This window comes from Oryx dammah, unplaced genomic scaffold, assembly GCF_014754425.2.
Source record: "Oryx dammah isolate SB20612 unplaced genomic scaffold, SCBI_Odam_1.1 HiC_scaffold_4, whole genome shotgun sequence".
Classification (NCBI taxonomy): Eukaryota; Metazoa; Chordata; class Mammalia; order Artiodactyla; family Bovidae; genus Oryx; species Oryx dammah.
Genome location: NW_024070188.1, coordinates 48,326,808 through 48,350,411, shown reverse-complemented (window position 1 = coordinate 48,350,411; position 23,604 = coordinate 48,326,808). Strand labels below are relative to the sequence as shown.

Below are 23,604 nucleotides of genomic sequence, written 5' to 3'. Positions count from 1 at the left end.
GCAAGTAAATCATATCTCAATAAAAGCTGTCAGCTGTAGGTAGTTATACAGTTATGATTAAAAGGGAAGTGACTTCCCTGGAGGTCCAGTGGTTAAGACTTCACCTTCCACTGCAAGAGGCACAGGTTTGATCTCTGGTTGGGGAGCTAAGATCCCACATGCCTCCCGGCCAAAAAAACCAAAACAGAAAACAAAAGCAATATTGTAATAAGTTCAATAAAAGACTTTTAAAATGGTCAACATCATAAAAAATCTTTACGGTAAAAAAAGGCAACTTTCCCAGAAATACAGATATGACTAGGCATATAATTGGGAAGGGTTAATTTTGAATTTATGCTGGATCTGCTTCTGTAACTTTAACCTCATTTTGCCACTATTGTTATTGTGGTGGTGGTTCAGTTGCTCAGTCGTGTCCGACTCTTTGCGACTCCATGGACTGTAGCCCACAAGGCTCCTCTGTCCATGGAATTTTCCAGGCAAGAATACTGGAGTGGGTTGCCATTTCCTTCTCCAGGGGAACTTCCTGACCCAGGGAGCGAACCCTGGTCTCTTATACTGCAAGAAGTCTCCTGCACTGCTGGCGGATTATTTACTGACTGAGCCAGGAAGGAAGCCCCTTTGTTATTGCAGGTAAACATAATGGCCTGCCTCGGGGAGATGGCCTGAGCTGCCCACTTTCGAAGGACAGCAAGGAAGTGAAACTAACACATTCCCCTGGCTGAGGTTTGCCATTCTAGGGTACCTTTGCAAGGACTGAATAGTCCTTTTACTTTGATTCCTTACCTCCCCCCTCCCACCATCTCTGATCCATAAAAGAACCTGGCAACCAGGCCCCAATAAGATGGTTCTTTTGAGGCGCTACCCTGCCATCTTCTTGGTTAGCCAACTTCTGAATAAAGTCCCTTCCTCGTCCCAACACTTTGTCTTGGATTCTTTGGCCCATCTTGAGGCAAGCAGAGTGAGCCTGGACTCAGTAACAAGCACGCCAACTATTTAGATGACCATGTTCATGCAGACAAGATGGTTGGGTGGCATCACTGACTTAATGGACATGAGTCTGAACAAACTCTGGGAGATGGTGAAGGACAGGGAAGCCTGGAGTGCTGCAGTCCATGGGGTTGCAAAGAGTCAGACACAACTGAGGAACTGAACAACAATTCATACAGACTATTGACTAACATTCAATAGACAAGAGCAGCATAATGTGGTAGAAAATAAAAGATTCCTTTGTTCTTGGACACTACAACATTAAGGTGAGCAGTATCTTGAATCAAGCAGTCCAGATTACTGACTCATTTAGGGACCCATTGTTAATTTACAATGTTGTTTTTAAATATAGTCTTTTTTCTTTAGTTAAGAAAGACACTCCAGAACAGTAAACTCCACCTATCTGAATACACTGTGATATTGTTCTTGAGATATATATATATATATCTCATATTAGCCTACTGACTCGATTTTTAAAAAATATTCAAACTCAGAAGAACCTCTCCTCTCCCCTGTGGTCACATTTACATCCCCTCAGCCAGCAAGATATCTCAAAACAAGGCACTATTGTCGTGGTGAGAATGGGGGTGACTGGTGCAAATCCTTCACGCACCTGGGAAAACAACTAAGGTGATGAATCACTAAGGAGACCATGTCCTGCCCTCTTGAGTGTGGTAATTTAACTTCCTCTAGAGGGTGGGGATTACAGGCCAGCTTGCCTTCTGGAGAGAACAGCTCAGGGAGCAATCACCAAACAAGTGGGGCAGCTGGTGGGAGCAGAATATTTGGGACTCCACAGTCTACCCCAAGGAGAGTTATCCTAGGTTTCCTGACCCCACTGCTTTCTCTCCCAATTGGCAGAGTTGGTGGGAAACGGAGAACTCCTCCCTCTCCCAAAATAAACAACGATGGGGACTCACTCCTATTTCCAGGCTCAGAAACATTCCAAGTTTCCCTGAGCTTAGTTGTAGCTGAAGCTCTAGACATTACCACAGTACATTAGAAAGACCCATTTCTCTCTGACTGTCTGCTTCACACTTGAGATATAACAGGAAGGTGTATGCGTGAGAGGCAGGGAGAGCGGATGCATCAGCCATACATGTGCTTAGAGAGGAGCTTCCCTATAGTTCTTCACTGGTGCTTCAGGAAGATCCCCTGGAGGAGGGCATGGCAACCCACTCCAGTGTTCTTGCCTGAAGAATCCTATGGACCGAGGAGCCTGGCAGGCTATAGTCCACAGCGTCACACAGTCAGACACGGCCGAAGCATCTCGGCACAGCACAACACATGGAAACAAGGGGGTGCCCTATTCAGTGGTATGGCAGGAACTGCTCTATCCTATACTCTGCGTTTTCCCTTTCTTTCAGCATTTCCTCTTTGGGAGTTAGGTATATGCCTATTCAGAATAAATACATTTCCCAGCATTCTTTGCAGGTAGATGTGGCCAAGGGACCAAGTTCTGTCCAGTGGGAAGTGTGTGACAGCCTCCTGGAACTTTCCTTGAAAGATTACAGGCATGTTCCCTTTCCCCTTCATCCCCTTAAGCATCCTGCTTCTCCAGTGGCAGAAATGATGGCTGATGGGCCAGCGGTTAAGATGCCATGCTTCCACTGCAGGGGGCACGGGTTTGATCCCTGGTCGGGAAACTAGGATTCCACATGTTATGTGGCAGGACTAGAAAAAATAATAAAATAAAAATTGAAAAAAACAATAATGGCTCAAGCTCCTGCCATTGTCTTGAACCATGAGGTCAAGGGCCACACTCTAAGGCTGCATGCGGTGAGCTAGAAAGCCCAAGTTTTCCATCCCTGAGGTCTACATGGAGAGAGCTGACGTACTCTCTGGATTGCCTCTTCCAGACTTCTTTCTTCCGAATCCCTTGTTCTTTCACTGGTAACTGAGTCTAATGGAAACAGCAAGTCACTGAAAGCAAGTCACTGAGAACAAATGCAACCTGGAAGGTATTCCATGACATGAAGAAAATTTTTTCAAAGGAGTTTTCCTGAGGCCAGAAATAATACTCCATGATGCTCAATGAGTAGCAAGATTCAGTGAAAAATCCTGAGAGCTGGGCCATCTCATTCCAACTTCAGAGAGAACCCATGTAGTACCAGGATCGGGGTATTCACAGGTGTCCCAGGGCATCAGAGGGCTGAGAGGATGAAATCTGGAGCCAAAAGGACAAGCCTCAACCCAGGTCACATGTTGCCACCAGCTTTACATAGTCTGATGGATACTAACTAATTTAGGGTATCTGGACAAGATACTTTTGTCCATATTAGGGTATTACTTTTTCTTTAATAACTAGCCATCTGACATAAAGCCTGTTACTCAGCCTCTCTGGGTCTGTCTTTTTATCTGCAAAATGAAGGGTGAGACAGTTCCCTGGAAAGTTGGCCCCCCAACACTCCAGCTGGTCCATGACAGTTTTCATCTGTTCTTTTGATGAAAATGTCAGGATAAAGAGCAGACTAGAAGGATTTTATATTCTGAGATCACGTCTTCCTACATTTTCTGTGTGGAAATTTTTGTTGCTGATTTAGAAATGACTGTGGGCTTTCTAGGTGGTAAAGAATCCACTTGCCAATGAAGGAGACACAGGTTCAGTCCCTGGGTTGGGAAAATCCCTTGCAGGAGGAAATGGCAATTCACTCCAGTATTCTTGCCCAGAGAATCCCATGAACAGAGGAGCCTGGCAGGCTATAGTCCATAGAGTCTAAAAGAGTCGGACACAACTGAACAGCTGAGCATTAGAAATGATTGCAGTTATGGATGCAATTATAGATTGGCTTGTGGGTGTGGTTTCAAATATTTTCACTTGGCAAAATTAAAAGTTGGCTCATCCTCTCCTTCTTCCCTTTCTCATCCTTCTTCTTCCTCCTCATCCCCTTCCTTCTCCCCTTTGTCTAGTTTTTAATTTTCTGAACTGAATACTTCAGACCCTCTAACTCATTCCTCCCATCCACACTAAGAGGCCAGAATTATCCTCTTTTTTTTTTTTTCAGATAGAGAGATTAAAACTCAGAGAGATTAATTAAATTACTCAAGGTCACATAGCTGGCAAAATGCATTCACTTCATATCTAGCTTCCTGCCTCCATACTGAACATGAATAAGTGAAAGATAAAAAGAAAAGAAATTAGATAAAAAGATAAGGCATCCTTTTTTCTAATTACAAAGCTATGATGCAGTACCTTTGAAGCAATTTCTGTACAAACAGCAGAGTTAAAAAATCATTTTGGCAAAAATCGTACATGTGTCCTTACATGTAAAAGGTGTAACTACGAGGAAAATATCTTAGTTTGGGGACATCTTTACAATAATAGATGAAGTACAACTATCTCCTTCTTCAGCATTTCAATAAAAAAGACGATAGTCAAGGGTAACTGAAATTAAAATAAAAATACAAAGCCTGAGATTTTGGAGAGAAGAAATTTCTATAATCTCTATGTAGCACGGTGTCTAGTGCATAGTGAGCAGTTATAAACAGCAGCATTAGTGCTCACTTTGGCACATATATACTAAAATCAGAACAATACAGAGATTAGTATGGCCCCTGCTCAAAGATGACAAAGAAATTCATATTTTTTATGTATAGCTGAATCACTTTGCTATACACTAGAAACTAATAAAACATTGTAAATTAATTATATTTCAGTTTAAAAAATAGCTTTCATTCCTTCTTTCCATCAAAATTACTGAGCAAATAACATGTGCCAACACTGTTATGTACCCTGGAATACAGCAGCTGAGAAGCTAGACAAAAGCCCTGCCCCTCGGAGCTGACATTGTTAGGCTTGTTACACCTGTAATTACATCTTCTGCAGCAGCTTTCACTCACATGCACTCTCTCTGCTCACAGGAGGAAGGAGAAAGGTTCACGGCCACACTCTGCAGCCCTTCAAGGCCACGGCAGCCTGGACGTGGTGGGTAATCAGGAATACAGGGCCGCAGCTGCCAGCTTCCTACTGGGTGCAGAGGAGGAGTGCTCTCTGGGGGAATGGAAAGGTGACGGGAAGGAGGAACTGGGTAAAGGCAGGAGGTCAGAAGAGGCTGGCAACCAGAGGACCAGGACCTGGGTCTAAAATCTTCCTTCAAGCAGTTTGGGCAAATCCAATGTTGGAGCAGAAAACCAAAGCTCTACATGGTAGTACCTGCCTGCCTGTCACTCCCAACTCTGGCCTTCATTCCACCCATGCCAGGAGGCCAGGTACCTTCTGGATTAAGGAATGTTGATAGGAGCCCTTTGAGCCCTTTGTGTCTCATACCGCACAGCTTTCTTGTGGGAAACCATAAAAGTGAAAAGGTTTGGGGGCCAGAGGCCCCAGTTCTATTTCTGGCCTGTATCTTGCCATTTTCACCTCTTGCCTCCTCTAAACCCTACTGCAGCATCTCTCACTCCCAGAGCAGAACCTGAAGCACCCGCCCAGAGAACCTCTTGAGTTCCAGGGAATACCGTTTGCAAACTATGCAAAACTCTCCCCTCAAAATTTATTTCAGACTTGGTATGAGCCTTTTAAAAAGAGTTACTGTTATTAACAACAACCACCACCAAAAAAGAGTTGGGATTATAAGAAAATCATGAACTCTGGGAGTGGGACTCAGGCACTGAGAGTTTCTCAACAGTTTGCCGGGTGACTAATCCAGGCCTGGGAAGCAGGGATTAAGAAGAATAATCAAAACATCAAGGAAATGCCTCAGTGCACAAATGTATAACATGCTTTGGAAATATAGATGAGTTAAAGATTAGTTGTGCTTCGGGATGGGAGAGGATGTAAGGGAAAGTCACAAAGGGGAGGCAATATCTGAGCTCAACTTTAAATTATGAGAGAGAGGTCCCTAGGGCCTCCCTACTTAAGATGTGGTCTGCAGGCCAGCAGCACTGATGTCTCCAGGCCACTTGTTAGAAACACATAATCCTGGAACTTTCCTGGAGGTCCAGTGGCTAACAGTCTGAACTCCCAATGCAGGGGACCTGGTTCAGTTCCTAATTGGAGAATTAAGATCCCACCTGCCACAGCTAAGATGCAGCTCAGCCAAAGTAGAGCGGACTTTTGGACTCGGAGAGAGAGGGAGAGGGTGGGATGATTTGGGAGAATGGCATTGAAACATGTATACTATCATGTAAGAAACAAATCACCAGTCTATGTTCGATACAGGATACAGGATGCTTGGGGCTGGTGCACGGGGATGATCCAGAGAGATGATATGGGGTGGGAGGTTGGAGGGGGGTTCATGTTTGGGAACTCCTGTACACCTGTGGTGGATTCATGTCAATGTATGGCAAAACCAATACAGTATTTTAAAGTAAAATAAAGTAAAAATTAAAAAAAAAACCACATTTCTTAAAAAGAATGAAAGAAACGCATAAGCCAAGGTCCCCTCCCACACCTACTAAATGAGAATCTGCATTGTAACAAGGTCTGCAGATTATTAATGGGCACCTTTAATGTGAGATACCTTGGGCTAAATGGACTAAACAGCACTCGCCATCATAAACCTGGTCAGTTTAGATTCAACATGGTGTACTACACCTGAAGTTGATTTTTCAATTTATCTTTTAAAATAAATCCCAAACCTGATATTCTCAAAGTTGACCCAAATGCCATTTCATGATGACATCTGCAGGTCTGAAAGTGAGGACTGAGTATTTTAATGAATCTGCTGATGGAGAGTATGTTTATACTATAGGTGTGGATTGCCCTCAGATAGCTCTGGAGGTTGGACAGGCTGGGACATAGGTCCCTTCCTGCATGGGATTTAGCTCTCAGTGCAAATAGGCCAGTGCTCTTGCCCTCAGACACATGCTGGAGCACAGCCTTCCCTGTGGGTACCATTTTAACTTGCGTCACATTGCTTAGTGATTGGTGTGGGATTAGGGGTAGAGGGCTGGGGATGTGTAGACTGCTCTGAATGGCTGCTGGTCCAACAGCTCAGCTTCTGGTCTCAAGGAGCTAAGCCCATGGCCTAGTTTAACTCTCAATTTCAACTGGCTGTTAGGATAACTCCAGGCAGACATGTTTCGGCACAACCCAGGCCAGTTTGGGTTTTGTTTTTCAGCTGCTTCTCTAAGTAAAGAAATAAATCACTTTTTGCCTGAAAATACTATGAGCAATGAATTCTTTCATGCAAATCCACCTACCTGATGGGTTGAACACAATTATGGAAGATAGCACATTTCAGTCGGTATATAGAATGAAAATCCTTGAGACCCCTGTGAGGTTCATGTGAGAAATGAATTAGGAGCCACACATCCAGCTCTCACTGCGGTGCTCTTGGAGCAGAAAATGCACTCCGCACTCCTCCCTTTACACACTGCAGTTGCCCTACCCAGAGGCATATGGGATCCTAGTTTCCCCACCAGGGATCGGAACTAAACTCACCTGTAGTGGAAGTACAGAGTCTTAACCACTCAAGACTGCTGCTTCCCAAGCAGGGTCCACAGACCTGGTAACCAGGTTATAAACACCATTCGTGGACCACTTCCACCAACTCCAATAGAAGAGTTTGAAGAACCCACCATTAAAACCACAACCTCATCCAGGCCAGTTATGTCTGTCATAGTATTCTTTTGAAGTCCTCCAAGAAAACAAGAGTCTAAAACCATCTCCTATTGTAAATAGCAGTTCTCTGAACATTTTTTCTTCTACCCACATAAACCTTTTGTACTTGAGAGACTGGTTCCTCTTCTTTGCCAAGGAAGGCCATCATCTATCTGCACGATTTTTAAAAAATATTTATTTATTTGGCTGTGCCAGGTCTTCACTGAGGCACATGGGATCTTTAGTTGTGGCATGTGGGATCTTAGTTCCCTGACCAGGGATTAAACCCAGGCGCCCTGCATTGGGAGTTCCGAGTCTTAACCACTGGAAACCGGGGAAGTCCCCTTCATGCATGCTTGATCCCATCTAGCCTCTGGCCTCCATCTTGCTTTGTTTGTTCACAGCCCTTACCCTTCTCAATTTTTATGTTTTTATTTGCCCCAGCCCTCCTCTCCCCGACTTGAGAATATTCCTTCTTACTGTATCTGTGACAGTCTTCAGTTTATTCTGTTTCTCTGATCAGCATTCCTCTTCCCACCTAAATAAGTACTCCCAAGCTTTTATCTTCAGACCTCCTCTCTTCTGCTTTTCTTCTGAGGAGTTTTGTTCCCCTTGATAGAGTTTCCTTAAGCACATCTGGGAAGATAGTTCCAAATCTTTATTCCCTTCAGCCCTAGACCAGCCTTATTAAGTTTTTACTTGACATCTCCACTTGCCTGCCAGACCCCGACTCCTCACCTTCCACTGGACTGGCTTCTTCCTCTGGCTGCCTGGTCTAAGTCAATGTCAGCACACAGGCTGCACTTCTAAACATCACTGAGCTTAACATGAATTTTCTCCACTACCATCATCATTATTTTCCTGCCTCATTGGTTCCCTGAAACTCAGCAGCTTTCCATTTTTTAAATTCATGGTCTCCCTTCTGCAGAGGGAAGAACAAAATCAAAGTGGTTTTGAAGAGTCCTAACTTTCTAAACTTGCTTACAACCCAGAGCTCTGGTTTTTCTTTGACATTCGTGGGCCCAGACAAGATCCATCCAATTTCTTCCCCAGGTTTATTTCAAGTGGAATGAATCTAGAAGGACCCTTGACCCTGGGGTCCTGGAACTGCTAGGATGCGAACCCAAGACTTTTGTACATTTGGTGGAGTGTTTGCTCACAGTTCCCTGAACACACCCAAGCTTTCCTTCTGCCATGGTAATATTCCCTTCTCTCCTTTGCTATTAGTTGAAATTCTATCTAGCCATTGCTCAAAATTTACCATAAACAGCAAAATCTGTAATCTCTCCCTCCTTTGAACCATTTTGAACCATGCCTACTATGAGTGTGAACTTTTTTATCTTTTGTCTTTCTTTTTTTTTTTTTTGTCACTCTGCACAGCCTTGTGGGATCTTAGTTCCCTCACCAGGGATTAAACCTGGGCCTCAGCAGTGAAAGCATCAAGTCCTAGTCCCTGGACCTTCAGGAAATTCCCCAGTGTAAGTTTCTTAGTGACTAAAAGGAGTTTCCCATTCATTTTTTTATCTGCTACCACCCCAGGCACCACCCCATCTCCCACCTGGGCATAAGGCCTTGAAGACAAGTGCACGATAAGGCCTTGAAGACAAGTGCATGATAAATGTTGTCTCCTTGGTGTCCAGGAAGTGTGTCTGATCATCAGTTTTTGTATAATACTTATTTCTTTTATTCCAGCATACACATGTTTTACAATTTAACATTGGTGAAGTTGGGATTCATCCTATAATCATTGACTGCTGTAACTTAATTAGCAGCATTTTTTCCTCTCAGTGGTACATAAACTATGGGGGCATCTTACATTTGATGGTGCCTTAGATTCAGTGAAATCAAGCATCATTCAAGCATCTCTGATAACAATTATGTGCACTCATCTGTCCTCTCTCTATGGCGAATCATTCTCTTCTCAACGTTTCTTTAATTCCTGTTCTCCACTCCGACAGTTGTCTCCTCTCTACCTCATTTAAATTTCTACCTTTCTCATGTAGAGTCACATTATTACATTGCAATAAGACTGTGCTAAATCCAAAGGTGTTATTGGCTCATGATAAAATGCTGTTTACAATTCTGTTTGCTATAGAATGAAGGCCAGTTCACTATATAAGCTAGTTAAAATACATCTTTATTTTTGTTAAGTGTGAATAGGCCACCATGCTAAAGGAGCTTCCATTTATGAAGACAACGTGGTCAGAAGCCAAGCAGTGCTGAAATTAAATACGACAACTAGAGCAACAGGATGTATTTTTAATGACAATGTAATTATCATTCTTTGAGCAGCAGTGTGGCCAAGAGAGTAAGGTTTCTAAACATTTCCAGATGCCCTGTACCATGCAATTTCCTTCTTTATGTACCTTCATTCTTCATTTGTTTATGAGGCTGGGAGAGCCACTGGTCTTGGGCCAGGCAACCACATGAAGGGGACTCTGTCCCCATCAGCATGGGTGGGAGGGGAGAGGTTGGGGGACCTGCCATGACTCTGAGTGTTGCAGAAATAGCGTGTCTCTCACCTCTTCCCGCAAACTAGGATCCAGCAAAAAAAGATGACTTGCCCCACAAACTCTACACTCTGCGATCCCAAACTATTCTGCCTGTCTCAAGCTTTTTGCTCAGGCCAATCCTTCCATCCACAGCAGCACTAATAAGACTTTCTGTGACTGTGGAAATGTTTTATAACTCTGCAGTATCCAGTACAGCAGCCACTGGCCACATATGGCTATTGAGTAGAGCACTTGAAATGTGGCTAAAGCCATGTGGCAAGAACTCAGGTTTTTTTACTTTAATTAACTTAAATTTAAATTCATGGCCAGTGGCTACCATACTGGAAAGCCCACATTTAGCATGTACTTTCTACATGTGCACTTGGCATGAACATTTCTTCTCCAGATCCCCAACCTTCAAGGAACAGCTCAGAAGCTGTTAGCTCCACAAGATTCAGCCTTCCACTGGAAATCATTCCTTCCTCAGAATTTCCATTACACATTGAACCATTTTTGTTGCGTGTAACATTTTTAATGTATACATAATCATATATCACATCCTTGACCTGTCCTTCCTCTGAGGGCTGTGTGAGAATGTAATTATGTCTTCTTCTTACTTTGGATCCCATGTCTAGTGTAGTGAAAAAAAGTGAAAGTGTTAAACACTCTGTTGTGTCCAATTCTTTGCACCCCCATGGACTATAGCCCATCAGGCTCCTCTGTCCATGGAATTCTCCAGGCAAGAATACTAGAGTGGGTTGCCATTCCCTTCTCCAGGGGATCTTTCCAACCCAGGGATAAAACCCAGGTCTCCTGCATTGCAGGCAGATTCTTTACCTTTTGAGCCACCAGGAAAGCCCAATATCTAGTGTAGGATGTTTTTAAATGTCTGTTACATGAATCTTCTAATGACTGGAAGCAGAGTTATTCACATTAACAATGAGGAATTGACAAGGATTATTGTGTAGTACAGGATTACCAAAAGACAGATTTGGGCCTTGGCCTCCAGCTCTTGGGAGGTAACTTTTAGACCCCTGAACTATCCTACCTGATAGGTGGGTCTTTGTTCACCTGGGGGCCTACAGCCATGCCAGATGGTCTAGACTAACAGTTTGATTTATGGGGGTCTTGGGCCGAGGGTTATCAACTCAGCCTCTGGAGGAACGGGAGACTAAGGTCAACCATATGGGGAGTCAGCTGAGATGGCCAGCCCCCTCAAAAAACTCTGCATCTTGATGAGTTTGGGCAGTGTCTCCCTGGTAGGCAATATTCAGTGTATATTGTCACATATTGCTGAGAAAAATAAGCGTTGGCACAGGCTAGGTATTCAATATTTAATGAATGGCTGAATGGATGGATGAAAGAATGATGTTCCTTAATACTGCAAAATCATGGGAGTTGCCAGACTCACTCAGGTCAAATCATTTCCTGTCTGGGATCTGAGTTTTCCTTTTTCTTCTTTCCTAGATAGGCACTTAATCCAGGTGTAGAGTTTACAGATTTTTTCATTTCCATTTTGAATCCTCATTTCCTATCTCCTGTCAAGAAAGTCCCTAAGCTTGCCTTTCATTTTCCCCTTTCCTCTATAACAGAATCCTAGGCCTTATAAGGGTCTCAGAATATTTATCTGGAAGGCATTTGAGCCTTTTCTTTATTGGAAGGGGGCCCTCATGAAACTGTTCACACACAAGAACAGAAGAAGACAGTCCCAGAGAGGCAAGAAGTGGGACAGAGCACAGCAGGAATGACAAGCAAGCCCACGAGGTCTGGGGAAGGGCAGCTGGAGGGCTCCTGGGGTCCTCCAGGGGCCAGGATTCTGCTCAAGGTGGTCCAGGAGCTGCTGCTCTGTCTGTGAGGGGACATGGTCAGCAGGTCCATGTGTGGACAGCTGGCCAGACCCCATAGATGTCCATATCAGGCAGGACAGTCCAAGAGTTTAGAAGTTACCTTCGCCAGGCACAGCCTCGGAGTCCCTAGGCAAACACTGACCAATAAATCAAGTTGAAAAATATGTAGGAAGCTGGGAATATCAACCGGGAGTATTTGTCGATGGCATGGGTGTTCTGGAAGATGCGAAGACCCACCTGGCCCTTCAGAAGCCCCTTCTTCCTGGAGGAGCTGGATTCATTGCTCAGGGCCAGGTGGACCACTATTTTGTCTTGTCTTTCCTCTTCTGGCAGAATATGGCTTCTCGGGTACCCAGCTAGGCTGTTGGCCTCGGACTCACTGTAGCTTCCATCTAACATCATGGTTCTTGAGTGAAGCATTCCACACATGCATGGGAACTGCGGGCAACAAACACAAGGGGAGATGTCAGGCACGTTTAGACCTGGAAGAGATCCAGATGAAGGGGCCTGACTGAGAATATCAGTTCAGTTCAATTCAGTCGCTCAGTCATGTCCGACTCTGTGACACCATGAATTGCAGCACGCCAGGCCTCCCTGTCCATCACCAACTCCCAGAGTTCACTCAGACTCACGTCCATTGAGTCAGTGATGCCATCCAGCCATCTCATCCTCTGTCATCCGCTTCTCCTCCTGCCCCCAATCCCTCCCAGCATCAGAGTCTTTTCCAGTGAGTCAACTCTTCGCATGAGGTGGCCAAAGTACTAGCCCACAGCTATTCGGAACCATAGAAAGCAGAACTAGCAACATCTCCAGAGATTACTTTGTCCAATGACTCTCTACCCTAGCTGCATATTAGAATCACCTTGGGAGTGCTTTAAACTGGGCACACCTAGGCTCCACTCTAGACTAATTGATTTAAGGCTCTCAGGTTATTCTACTAAGAACCACTTATCTAGTCGAAATGCCCTTAGTTACAGAAGTGAAAACTAAGAACAAGAGAAGCTATACAACTCTCCTGGGATCAGGCAGCTGGTATCAGAATTAGGACTTCAAATCCACATATTCTGGTTCCAGCCAGGGGCCCCCACCTCTGTGTATAAATACAAAGATGACTAGGTAAGAGACTGTCCTTATTTTAAAGGGTTACATTTAAGGTTCAAGGGTCATGGTGCCTGCCTGTATTGTATTTTTATTGTTTTATTTTATTTTTTCTTGGATAATCCTCTAAGTATAATTGATTTACAATGTATAGTTTCAGGTATAGAACAAAGTGATTCAGTTTTATATATATAAGTATGCATATGCAGATCAGCAGCAGCATGCATATGCAGATAGATATAGATATATATAAGACCTTTTTCAGAGTCTTTTCCATTATAGGTTATAACAAGCTATTGGATACAGTTCCCTGTGCTATACAGTATGTCTTTGTTTATCTATTTTATATACAGTAGTGTATATCTGTTCATCCCAAACTCTTAATTTATCTCCTCTCCCACCAGCCCTTTGCCCTGTACTTTCAAATGGTTTAACTGCACTGACCAAAAGATATGTTTATATGAGAAAAAGTTCACACAAAAATGGCAAAATGTCAACAATGTTGGATGGAGGGGCAGGGTGTATGGATGTACATTATCCTATTTTTTCAACCACTTCTGCAAGTATGAAAATGTTCAGAGAAATTATAAGGTGGAGGGAGGGAAATGGTTTTGCTTAACACCTCCTCCTACTTAACTTCTCCTCAGCAAAGTTGGCACAATTAACGTTTGGCTCATGAGCCGATATTTTTTGAACGAAGGCTTTGCCATATTTTGAAAGTCCAATACTTTCCTGTATAAAGTCCAAAAGTATTTAAATATAATCCAAAGGTATTTGATAATAATCTATGTACAGATTATTAAAAATTTAAACAATACCCTAGTAAAAAGGATTTGTGTTTGATTGATGCTGGAAAAAGGTATGATGCTAGCCAACTGACCATGGGTTTATTCTCAGTCTGTTGGTTGTAATATGTTTCAAACTCTGCTGTCAGTGTGCCTTTTCCATCTGGGAAAGTAAAATAATAACATTTTACACCCTGTCTCCTACTGTCATGGATTTTGAAATATACAGATGGATACCAAGAGGCATTAGGATACAAAAATAGATGAGAAAAATCAAAATTACTTGAATTATTTTTACACTTGAAGAAATCTGTAGTTTGGAGAGCTATTTTTTTAATCAGGCATGATTGTTTCATTATAATTTCTATGTCTTGTCCCATCAGCAATAATAATTAAGTAGCACACTAATACATTCCTAGATCAATTAACATAGATTTTAAGGATAAGGGTTAATAAGAGGTCATCTATTCAATTCTTTGCATTTAGATATAATCACCCCAAACTTGGTAACATTATGAGACATTGTTATATCACTGGGGACTTCTTTTTTTAAGACACAGGTCTTTACTCCTTTTCCTTGCTCTAAGCTGAAATTCTGTCTGCTAAAATAAACACAGACTTTTAAGATTTTGAGTTAGACTCAGGTGATGCTCAAGATTATGGAAAATCTCTATTTCCCACATCAGCTCATTTCTAAGAAAAATTAAGCTGCTCTTGGCACATTGGGCAGGTCTGGATAATCAGCCAAAGAATTTGAGCACATACAGTGGAGCAGAGCCCGTGCCTCCACGCTTTGCCTTCCAGCTTCAACCCAAAACAGCATAGAGCCCCCTTTTGAACCTGGGTGAATTCAGCAAGCTCTGGTTAGACTTGCTGTCTGCAGAGCAGAAGCCAGACTTTAGTGGGCATTAGAATTGCTCGGGAACTTGTCAGCAACGCCAGTTCCAGGGTACCGGCTCCAGAGAATCTTAATCCATAGGTATGGGGTATGCCTGGGATCTTCATCTTTAGTAGGCTGAGAAGGTGAATCCAGGCCTCTTTGGGAACCTCAGCTCCACTGGGGGCCATGTTAACAGTTGTGAATAGTGATTTCTCTGTGGAGCAGTGAGAGAGGGATTTCATGTCTCCCCACCTATCTAGCCTCCAGCAACTAACTACACCTTCTCAACCTTTCAATCACATGTTTGACAACAGTGGAGAGCAAGTCCTTACTGCCCGGATTTCTGTTCCCATAGACAGGGAACTAGACTTGGGATCAATGGTCTGTCCACTGATGACTTCCTCTTGGCTCCTTAGATAGCATTGTATCATCACTGCCCAAGACCAGGCTTATCATATGGTAATAGGTTGATGATCTGCCTGAGAACATGTTATATGAGGTTAATAGTTTGTAAGTCCATATTTGTTAGAGGAAGCCTTTGCTATTTTTTTTGAAAAGCTCTCCACAAGGAAAGCCTCAGTTCAGTTCAGTTTCAGTTCAGTTCATTCACTCAGTCATGTCTGACTCTTTGCGACTCCATGAATTGCAGCACGCCAGGCCTCCCTGTCCATCACCCGGAGTTCACTCAGACTCACGTCCATCGAGTCAGTGATGCCATCCAGCCATCTCATCCTCTGTCGTCCCCTTCTCCTCCTGCCCCCAGTCCCTCCCAGCATCAGAGTCTTTTCCAATGAGTCAACTCTTCGCATGAGGTGGCCAAAGTACTGGAGTTTCAGCTTTAGCCTAACAGATTATAAATCAAGTGCTTAAGTAGAATCAAAGGCATTGGATAATGATCAATGTACAGATTATTGAAAATGTGAACAAATACCCAAATGCTGAAGCAGAAAAGTTCTGAAGAGAACTTGAAATGTGTATCTTAAACATTCTAGCATATTTAAAGACACCCTGGAAATACTTAGCAGATATATTGTGGAATTGAAAGACTATTTTTGAAAATGCAACACATCCTCTTTGCCTAAAATTTAAAGCTCTCTTATGCAAAGGAGCTCCCAGACATCTAGACATGCATCAATGTAGGATTTTTCAGTCCCCTAATCTCTACATCTTTCATATGAACATCATTTTTATTAGTGCAATGATTAGTAAGAATTTGGTAACAAGTTGGCATTTTATTTCTTAACATGATTCATAAGAGTCTGTGTGTGAATAGAATAGACTTTCCCTCTCTGCCCACGTGCATTGCCCATTTGCCCATTTGCCCATTTGCATTCCATCTCATAGTATACTTTAGTGTAGTGCAGTACTGCGTAGATAGCACAGTATTTCCAATGAGCCTAAAGGCTAAAGTCTTAGGATCAATGGGCCAGAGAACTGATAAATATATGCGTTTTTTATTTTAGAACTTTCCTCTTGTCTGCTCAAAGGCCATGGAGACATTTTCCCTAGACATGTTCAGGAATGATAGTGAGACTTCATGTGCATCTAGAACCATACAATTTCAAAGTAACTTTCCCATACATTATTGCAAGGGCGTTGTAACCCTTAACAGTAACCCTGGGAGGTAGGTGGGGTGAGGATTCCGTTTTACTTTTTTAAAACAGATGAGGAAACTGAGGCCCAAGAGAAGTGGCAGAGCTGAGATCAAGAACCCAAGTCTTTCTAGTTTTTGTCCAAAGACTAGCTACTTCCTGGGATCCATTGTGATAGAAGCTAGAATATTCTGAAATGGATTCTCCTCTTGCACAAACATCTCCCTTTTCTCCCTCCCACTATCCTCATCCAACCAGCAGCATGGACTCCAACAAGGAAATGAATGAAACTTCTCTCGCCTTCTCCTGCAGCTTCCGCTCCTTCCGCTCCTGCACGGTGGTCAGGTAGTTGACGGCCGCATACTCCAGCACCGAGAGGAACACGAACACGAAGCTGACCCAGAGGTAGATGTCCACGGCCTTGATGTAGGACACGCGGGGCATGGAGGCGTTCACGCCCGTGATGATGGTGGACATGGTCAGCACCGTGGTGATCCCTGCAACGTCCAGCTTTAGTTCAGCCTCTGACAAGCGTACATGGCTGCCCCATTTTACATTCTCTCTATCTCTATATCCAACCAGAAGTGCCCCTGGCAGGTTTCCACCTCACAGAGGTGTGAGGGTCTGCTCCTAAGCAGTCACCCCGTTCTCCTCCTGGGCCACTCACTGCGTGTCCCCTTTTACTCTGAGCCCCCTGGAGCTGGGGGTCTCTGTGATGTGACTGCCAAGATCCATGGTGCATCCCAGAGGATCTGCTCAGATGTGGAATTTAAGTCACTGTGAAAATCAACTATATGTCAATAAAAAATAATATTTTTAATTTAATAAAAATGTAACTAATTGAATTTAAATTTAAAACTAATTAATTTAATTTAATTTAATAAAAATTTAAAAGCAGGGGCTAAAGAACCCCTCTCAAGGAACCTTCCCAAACCTCAAGAAAAGAACACATCCGCCCTCATCTGAGTCCAGAAAGCTTGTCACACCAGTTTCTTCCTCATTGTGCCTTGCTGGTCAAACCCTCTCGTGTCTCAGGGCCCAACCTGATTTCATCCAAATTGACAATGATGAGGTGCAAGTGTTGACTCTGACACTTAGGGGCTTCTAAGGCTAAGCCACAACTCCAGGGAGTGCAGCCCCCCTCCTTCCAAGAAATCATGAAACATGGGCCCTGCTCCCAAACTCTGTCTAAACAAAGCCAACAAACTAATATTTTGTATTTACAGAGTAAGTTTGGGCATTTGTCGAATTGACTCATTTATCAAAGTACGGAGCTCTGACACGGCCAGTGGTAGAAGTCCACATCCAGAAAGTGGACTTTCTGAAAGTACTCTCTTTCTGAAATGATTTGAGCAGAGGTGGTGCGGTTTGAGCTCCCTCAGGTTTTCACCACGTGGTCTGGGAAACTGAGGGCAGCGTGGAATTGGAAAGCAAGAAGTAGGAGGAAAGTTCGCTCCTCTGACTCGGACAGACCATCACTTAAGAACCCTAAATGGTGATTTTTACTTCTCTACATAGTGGCTGGTTGAAAAAAACAAAAAACAAAAACCCACCCTGCCACACCTTATCAAGTGCTTTTACCCAGTGAGACTCTGGCGGGCACGGCTCTGCGATCGATCCAGAAGGACACCCAGGACAGCATGACCATCAGGGTGGCAGGAAAGTAGGTTTGGAGCAAGAAGAAGAAGATGTGGCGACGCAACGTGAAGTTGATGTACAGACGGTTGTACCAGCCTGCGGGACACAGGAAGAAGCCAGTGAGATCCCATCACAGAGGCAGAAACAGACTCCTTTCCTGGGAGCCCTTCTTTCCCCATCATCATATTCATCTTCAGCAGAAAGTTAAAAGTTCATGACTGGTTGCCTTAGTACAATAAGCTTCCTTTCTAAAATCTAATCCCTCTGAGCCTCAGTTTTCTGGTCTATAAACTGGGGAGAATATCAATATTATCTACACCATAGATTCATTGGGTAGACAGTAGTTAATTCATATAAAACGCTCAAAACAGCAGCACATAATGAAAAAGAAATTCTTTAAAATGGCTTTAGGGGCTTCCCTGGCAGCCCAGTGGTTAAGACTGCACACTTCCATTGCAGGGGGCACAAGTTTTACCCCTGGTTGATCCCTCACGCTGCTTGGTGCAGCCAAAAAATAAATAATTTGTTTCAAAAAAGGTTTTAGAAAAGAGTTTATTTAAACTTGCCAAGAAGAGATGAGAAAAGAAGATTGTGTGCCAAATACACATCAGAGCAGAAGAGAAGAGAGGGATGAAGGTGAGCACCATGGACATAAAGGGAAGCTGGCACGGGCTGTCCTGACACCCTTAGCTGGGGCTCGCTCTTCTCCACTGTTGGATGTTGTGGACAGAAGAGTGGGGCTGGGGGCAGGCAAATGGGGAGATAGTAGCCATGAGCAGACAATAGCACAAAATCTTCCCACACCTGCACCTGAGCTTCTCAGCACTGGGACAGGAAGGGTAAGGAAGTGAGAAGTCCTCTATGGTCCTGTGGCTACTGCAGAGCTGTATATTGTATAAAGGTACATTGAAGTCCTAATTCCCACCACCTGTGAATGTGACCTTACTGAGAAATCAGGTCTTCAATGTAAGGTGAGGTCCCTTTGAGTTAGGGTGGCCCATAACCCAATGACAGGGGTCCTTAGAGAAGAGGGAAGTTTGAACATAGATGCAGAAAAACACAGGCTTCCCTGGTAGGTCAGATGGTATTGCTCTGCCTGCAATGCAGGAGGCCTGGGTTCAGTCCCCAGGTTGGGAAGATCCCCTAGAGAAGGGAACGGCTACCCATGCCAGTATTCTTGCCTGGAGAATTCCATGGATAGAGGAGCCTGGTGGGCACCAGTCCACGGGGTTGCAAAGAGTCAGACATACCATGGACACACCAGAGACACAGGGAGCCACATAACAATAAAGGCTGAGGTTGAAGTAATGCTACAACTACCAGGAGCTGATAGGAAGCAGGGAAGGATTCCTTCCCAGAGCCTTCAGGAGGAGCAGAGTGCTCAGGCTTCCAGCCTCAGCACTGGGAGTAAACACATTCCTATTGTTTCAAGCAACCAGTTTGTGGTACTTTGTTAGGATGCCCCTAGGCAACTATTTACAAGGGCTGATGGTGAGATCAGAGAAGAGCTCACAAATGGACACTCTCAAAACTTCAAATATGGACCCAGGAAGAAATATGACCTCCAAGAAGAGGTCACACTACATGTGAGAAATGAATCTATATCTCTGAATATAGGTTGTAAATACATTTCCCTGGAAAGCTATCCATCTATATCGTTAAGTCAGATGAATCAGTTTACAGAATCGTGTGTAAAACCTGACTTTTGTAAAATTACACTTTTGTAATTTTTCTAAGGGCTTTCCAGGTGGCTCAGTGGTAGAGAATCCGCCTGCCAAGAGGGAGACACCAGTTCTGTCCCTGGGTTGGAACGATCGTCTGGAGAAGGAAATGTCAACCCACTCCAGTAGCCTTGCCTGGGAAATCCCATGGGCAGAGAAGGCAGGCAGGCTACAGTCCATGGGGTCTCAAAAGAGTCAGATATATTACTTAGTGACTAAACAATAACAATTTTGTAAAATTACATAATTTTGTAAAATGACATAATTAATCAGGATGTCTGCAAGGATATTTGCTGAACTGTTCAGAATGAGTGCCTCCAGCCATGGGATTTCAGAGGACAGCAACTTTTAAATCCTCTGCATTTAAGTGCTATTTTTGTTCTGTTGCACTATGCATTATTAAAATAATAAAAAAATTATTTTCATCAGAAGGGGGCCAAAGAAGAATTCTAATGTGTTTTCTTCCACATGTGAACCCAACCGTGGCAGAAGTTAGCTACCCGTGCTGCTGTAGAAGGCCAGTCTGGAAGTGGTGTGGAATTTCTGAATCAGAAACTGAGATAGGGAGATCTTTTCATCCGTTTTCAGGGATTCGTCCCCATTCTTCCAATATAGCATCAGATCTTCATCTGTATATGCATCTTTGGGGAGAGGAAAAGAAGTTAATTTGACTGCTTGTCTTCTGAGGCAAGGTGGAGCAACCCGGCCTGGGAGTAAATAGGTCTTATCTCTGGCCGGCGGTACTCAGTCTCACAGTTACTAAAATGGCACAGGGAGGGAAGAAGGCAAAGGTCTGTCATTCTGAATACAGATACTTACAGCTTTCCAGCTCCAAAGAACAGGTCTGAGAATCCAGGGGAAAGTGGCTGAAATCCATGTTGCACATGGCAGTAACCGTAATCCTAGAATCCAAACAAACATTCGGCTCATTCAGTGACCTACTGACTCGCCTGTCTACCCACAGTAAGGAGGACACAGGCGTGGCCAGGAGCAGCTGCCTCCTTCCAGGAGCTTGGAAACCCAGGTCTCTAACTTTTTTTTTTTTTTTTTTTTTCGGAGCACCATGTGGCACACTGGACCTTATTTCCCCAACCAGGGATCAAACCTGTGTCCCCTGCATTGGAGGCACTGAGTCCCTCTATGTTAACTTTTAGAGTTTTGTCTTCTGTAGATGGTGGTATTTGCTCCGGCCAGATGACAGCTCCTGAGGGTGTTGGCTGTGAATGACCCACGCTGGCACCTCCCTTGGGCATTGTTCTTATCCAAAGAGCCACCTTCCCCAGAGATGCCCAGAGGTTATGCCTTCGCAGCCCCCACATCAGATTCTGGCAAACTGTACAGGCAGGCCAGGAAGGTGGGAGATAAGACTGTAATCACTCAAGTCAGCCCAGAAGACATTCTATAGTAGCACCTATTAAGCAGTAGCTATTGCTATTTTTCTAATGTTTATTATTAATCAACATAGATCATATGTTTGATAGAATGTTAGAATCATAGGCTGTCAGAGGTGGAGGGTGTAAAGAAGGTCATTGTCTCCTTCAGTTCACTCAGGCTCAATTAGTTTCCTAACCCAAGCTTAAGATCCCCAGTGATGGGGAAGTTACCACCTACTATGGTGGCCATTTCATCTTTAGAGAGTTCTGTTATCAGAAAGTTCAGACCTTCCCATGTATTCCACAGACCCAACCACAGTGGCAAACTCTCCAGGGCCAGATGGACAGACCACACATTTTTTTAACAGAGGGTTGTCTTTTCTTTGTGGTGTTTTTTTAACCCAAAATTGAATAGCTAATTCATTCCACAAATACCGTTTCCTCACCTACCATGAAAAGCAGTTTAGCTCTGACGATACAGTGGTAAATCAGCCAAACTTTCCCTGGCGTTGTCCACACGTATTAGAATGACTCTAGACAGAGACCATGATCCTGGGGACAGTTACCTCATGCTATACAGCACCTGCCCATCGGGGAACACTCTCAGCATGATGTTGTCTGTGGTGGTGTCATGGATGAACGACCTTTTGGAGTGAACAAAGAACACATCGGGGACCCAGATCTTCTTCACCAGCCGGCCGTCGAAGGTCATGCTCTTGTTGCTGGCGCTGGGGAAAGCCAGCCGCTCATCCTTCCAGTAATGCCGCAGGTACAAGGTCATGGTGAAGTCCTGTGGAGCAGGGGTAAGACCAGACAGAGATGCCTTACAAAACTCCCTTCCTGACCATCCCTTCTACCACCATGATGGATGCCTCAGGCTCAGCCTCCAGGGTCTGGGTGACAGTCTGCTGTCCTGCCGGACCACAGCCACCACTGCCACAGGAAAGAGAATGACTCCTTCTCATGCCTTGTGAGATTGGAGCCCAGGAGACTGCACAGCTCCTCCTTCAGGCCTTGCAAAGGAAAAATGGCAGCTGTGATGCCCTCTGGCTGGCATGGAGCCAGCAAGGCAGGATTTCCCCAAAGCCCTGCACGCTCACCAATACCTGTGCACACACAGCTCCTTACCGATTGGCTAACCATTCAGCTCAACTCAGTAGACACTTCCAGAAACCTGGACAGTCAAGTGTCCCATTTAGGAGGATTTCTTAGACTTGTAAGATCTTTGAAGGCAGAATTGTGTCCTGCATACCACTGAATCTCCAGACCCTAGTTTAGTGCCTGGAAGAGCAGAGAAGTGGATGCTCAATAAATATTTGCAGGATGGAAAAAATGAAGGGAATGAATGGATGAAGAGATAGGCAGCAGTATAATTTCAGCCTGAAAGCTTATTCTGTTAACAAGTGTCTCCGTGGTTGTGCCTTAAACTAAGAGTGAAGCCCTTACACTGCAGCCAGAGCTAAGACATAAACGCAGATGAGTCTTCTGGGAGCAGGTGGAGGAAGGCTGGAAAGATGCCTGGGATGTTGCGCTCAGAGTGGATGCCCATTTCTGCTCTACCAGCTACACCCAGACCCCTCCTGCCTGTCCTGCAGGCCGGTCCCGTAGAGGTGAGCACCAACCAGCCCATTTCTTAAATCTTTCACTTCCCTCTTTTGTCTTTCTATTTGCAAACTCCCGGTTTCCTCTGCCTCAGAGACCTCGGACAAGCTCTTGCTGTGCCCTCTCCACAGCTATCAGGTCTCAGCTGAAATGAGACTTCTTCAAAGAGGCTCTGGTGACCCTCCAATCCTGCTGGACCCCTCCATAGAGTGAGAGGCGGGCACTGGTGATCAGAGACCTGCAGGACTTCCAGGTGAACGCGTCCACCTCCTGTGCTCCTCCGAGTGTGGCTCCTCTGACCACTCACATTACTTGAGGGGTGTCTTCAGAACAAAAAGTGCTGGCTCTCACTCCCAGAGACTGAATCTGCAAGTCTGGCGCAGGGCCTAGGATCTGCATTTAACCAACATCCCCTCCCAGGCCGGGGCTTCCCAGACAGCACAAGTTGGGCAAGAACCTGCCTGCCAGTGTAGGAGAGGCAAGAGTCTGGGGTTCAATTCCTGGGTCGGGAAGATCCCCAGGAGAAGGAAATGGCAACCCACTCCATATTCCTGCCTGGAGGATTCCATGAGGAGTCTGATGGGCCACAGTCCAGAGGGCCACAAAGAGTCAGACACGACTGAGCGACAGAGCACCCTCCCAAGTTATTTTGACCCATGAAGCTAGAGAACCCCGGCTGTAGATTTCACTGCACCTGGGTCAACCTCCAAGTGCCAGTATTATCCCCTCCAGCTGTGGCCCCGCCCCCAGGCACAGCCGGTACCAGCGTGGCCCCACCCACCGCAGGCTGCCGCAGGACAGCAGCCCTGGCATCCCACACTAGAGCTGCCCACCAAGGGCCCCGCGTACCATGTCCACCTCGGAGATGCTGTCCAGGCTCTCCACCTGCACGTCCACGCCCACCGGGATGGCAGGGCCTGCAGAGGGGCAAAGACAGCTGGTTAAGTTGCCTTCCACTGGGTGGGTATATAGCTCCAGCTGCCTTCCATGGGCACCCTGAGTAGAGCAGTAATGAGGTGATGATTTTAATTCCATGAGAGTTTTCTTA

General features: G+C 44.7%; 1 protein-coding gene and 1 pseudogene across 1 annotated transcript in view; one reads left to right on the top strand and one right to left on the bottom strand.

Annotated features, from left to right (window-relative positions):
• Positions 1-4,484: 4,484 nt before the first annotated feature.
• LOC120863146 lies at positions 4,485-4,578 on the top strand (annotated as a pseudogene).
• A 7,399-nt stretch (positions 4,579-11,977) lies between these two features.
• GABRR2 (gamma-aminobutyric acid type A receptor subunit rho2) overlaps positions 11,978-23,604 on the bottom strand; it is a 39,480-nt gene continuing 27,853 nt past the window's right edge. The window contains exons 3-9 of the mRNA XM_040238807.1: positions 23,406-23,473; positions 21,521-21,744; positions 20,401-20,483; positions 20,082-20,222; positions 17,804-17,956; positions 16,523-16,719; positions 11,978-12,305 (exon numbers count right to left, since the gene is read on the bottom strand). Of these exons, the coding sequence (XP_040094741.1) occupies positions 11,994-12,305; positions 16,523-16,719; positions 17,804-17,956; positions 20,082-20,222; positions 20,401-20,483; positions 21,521-21,744; positions 23,406-23,473 (1,178 nt within the window). The 3' untranslated portion in view covers positions 11,978-11,993. The remainder of the gene's footprint in view (positions 12,306-16,522; positions 16,720-17,803; positions 17,957-20,081; positions 20,223-20,400; positions 20,484-21,520; positions 21,745-23,405; positions 23,474-23,604) is intronic.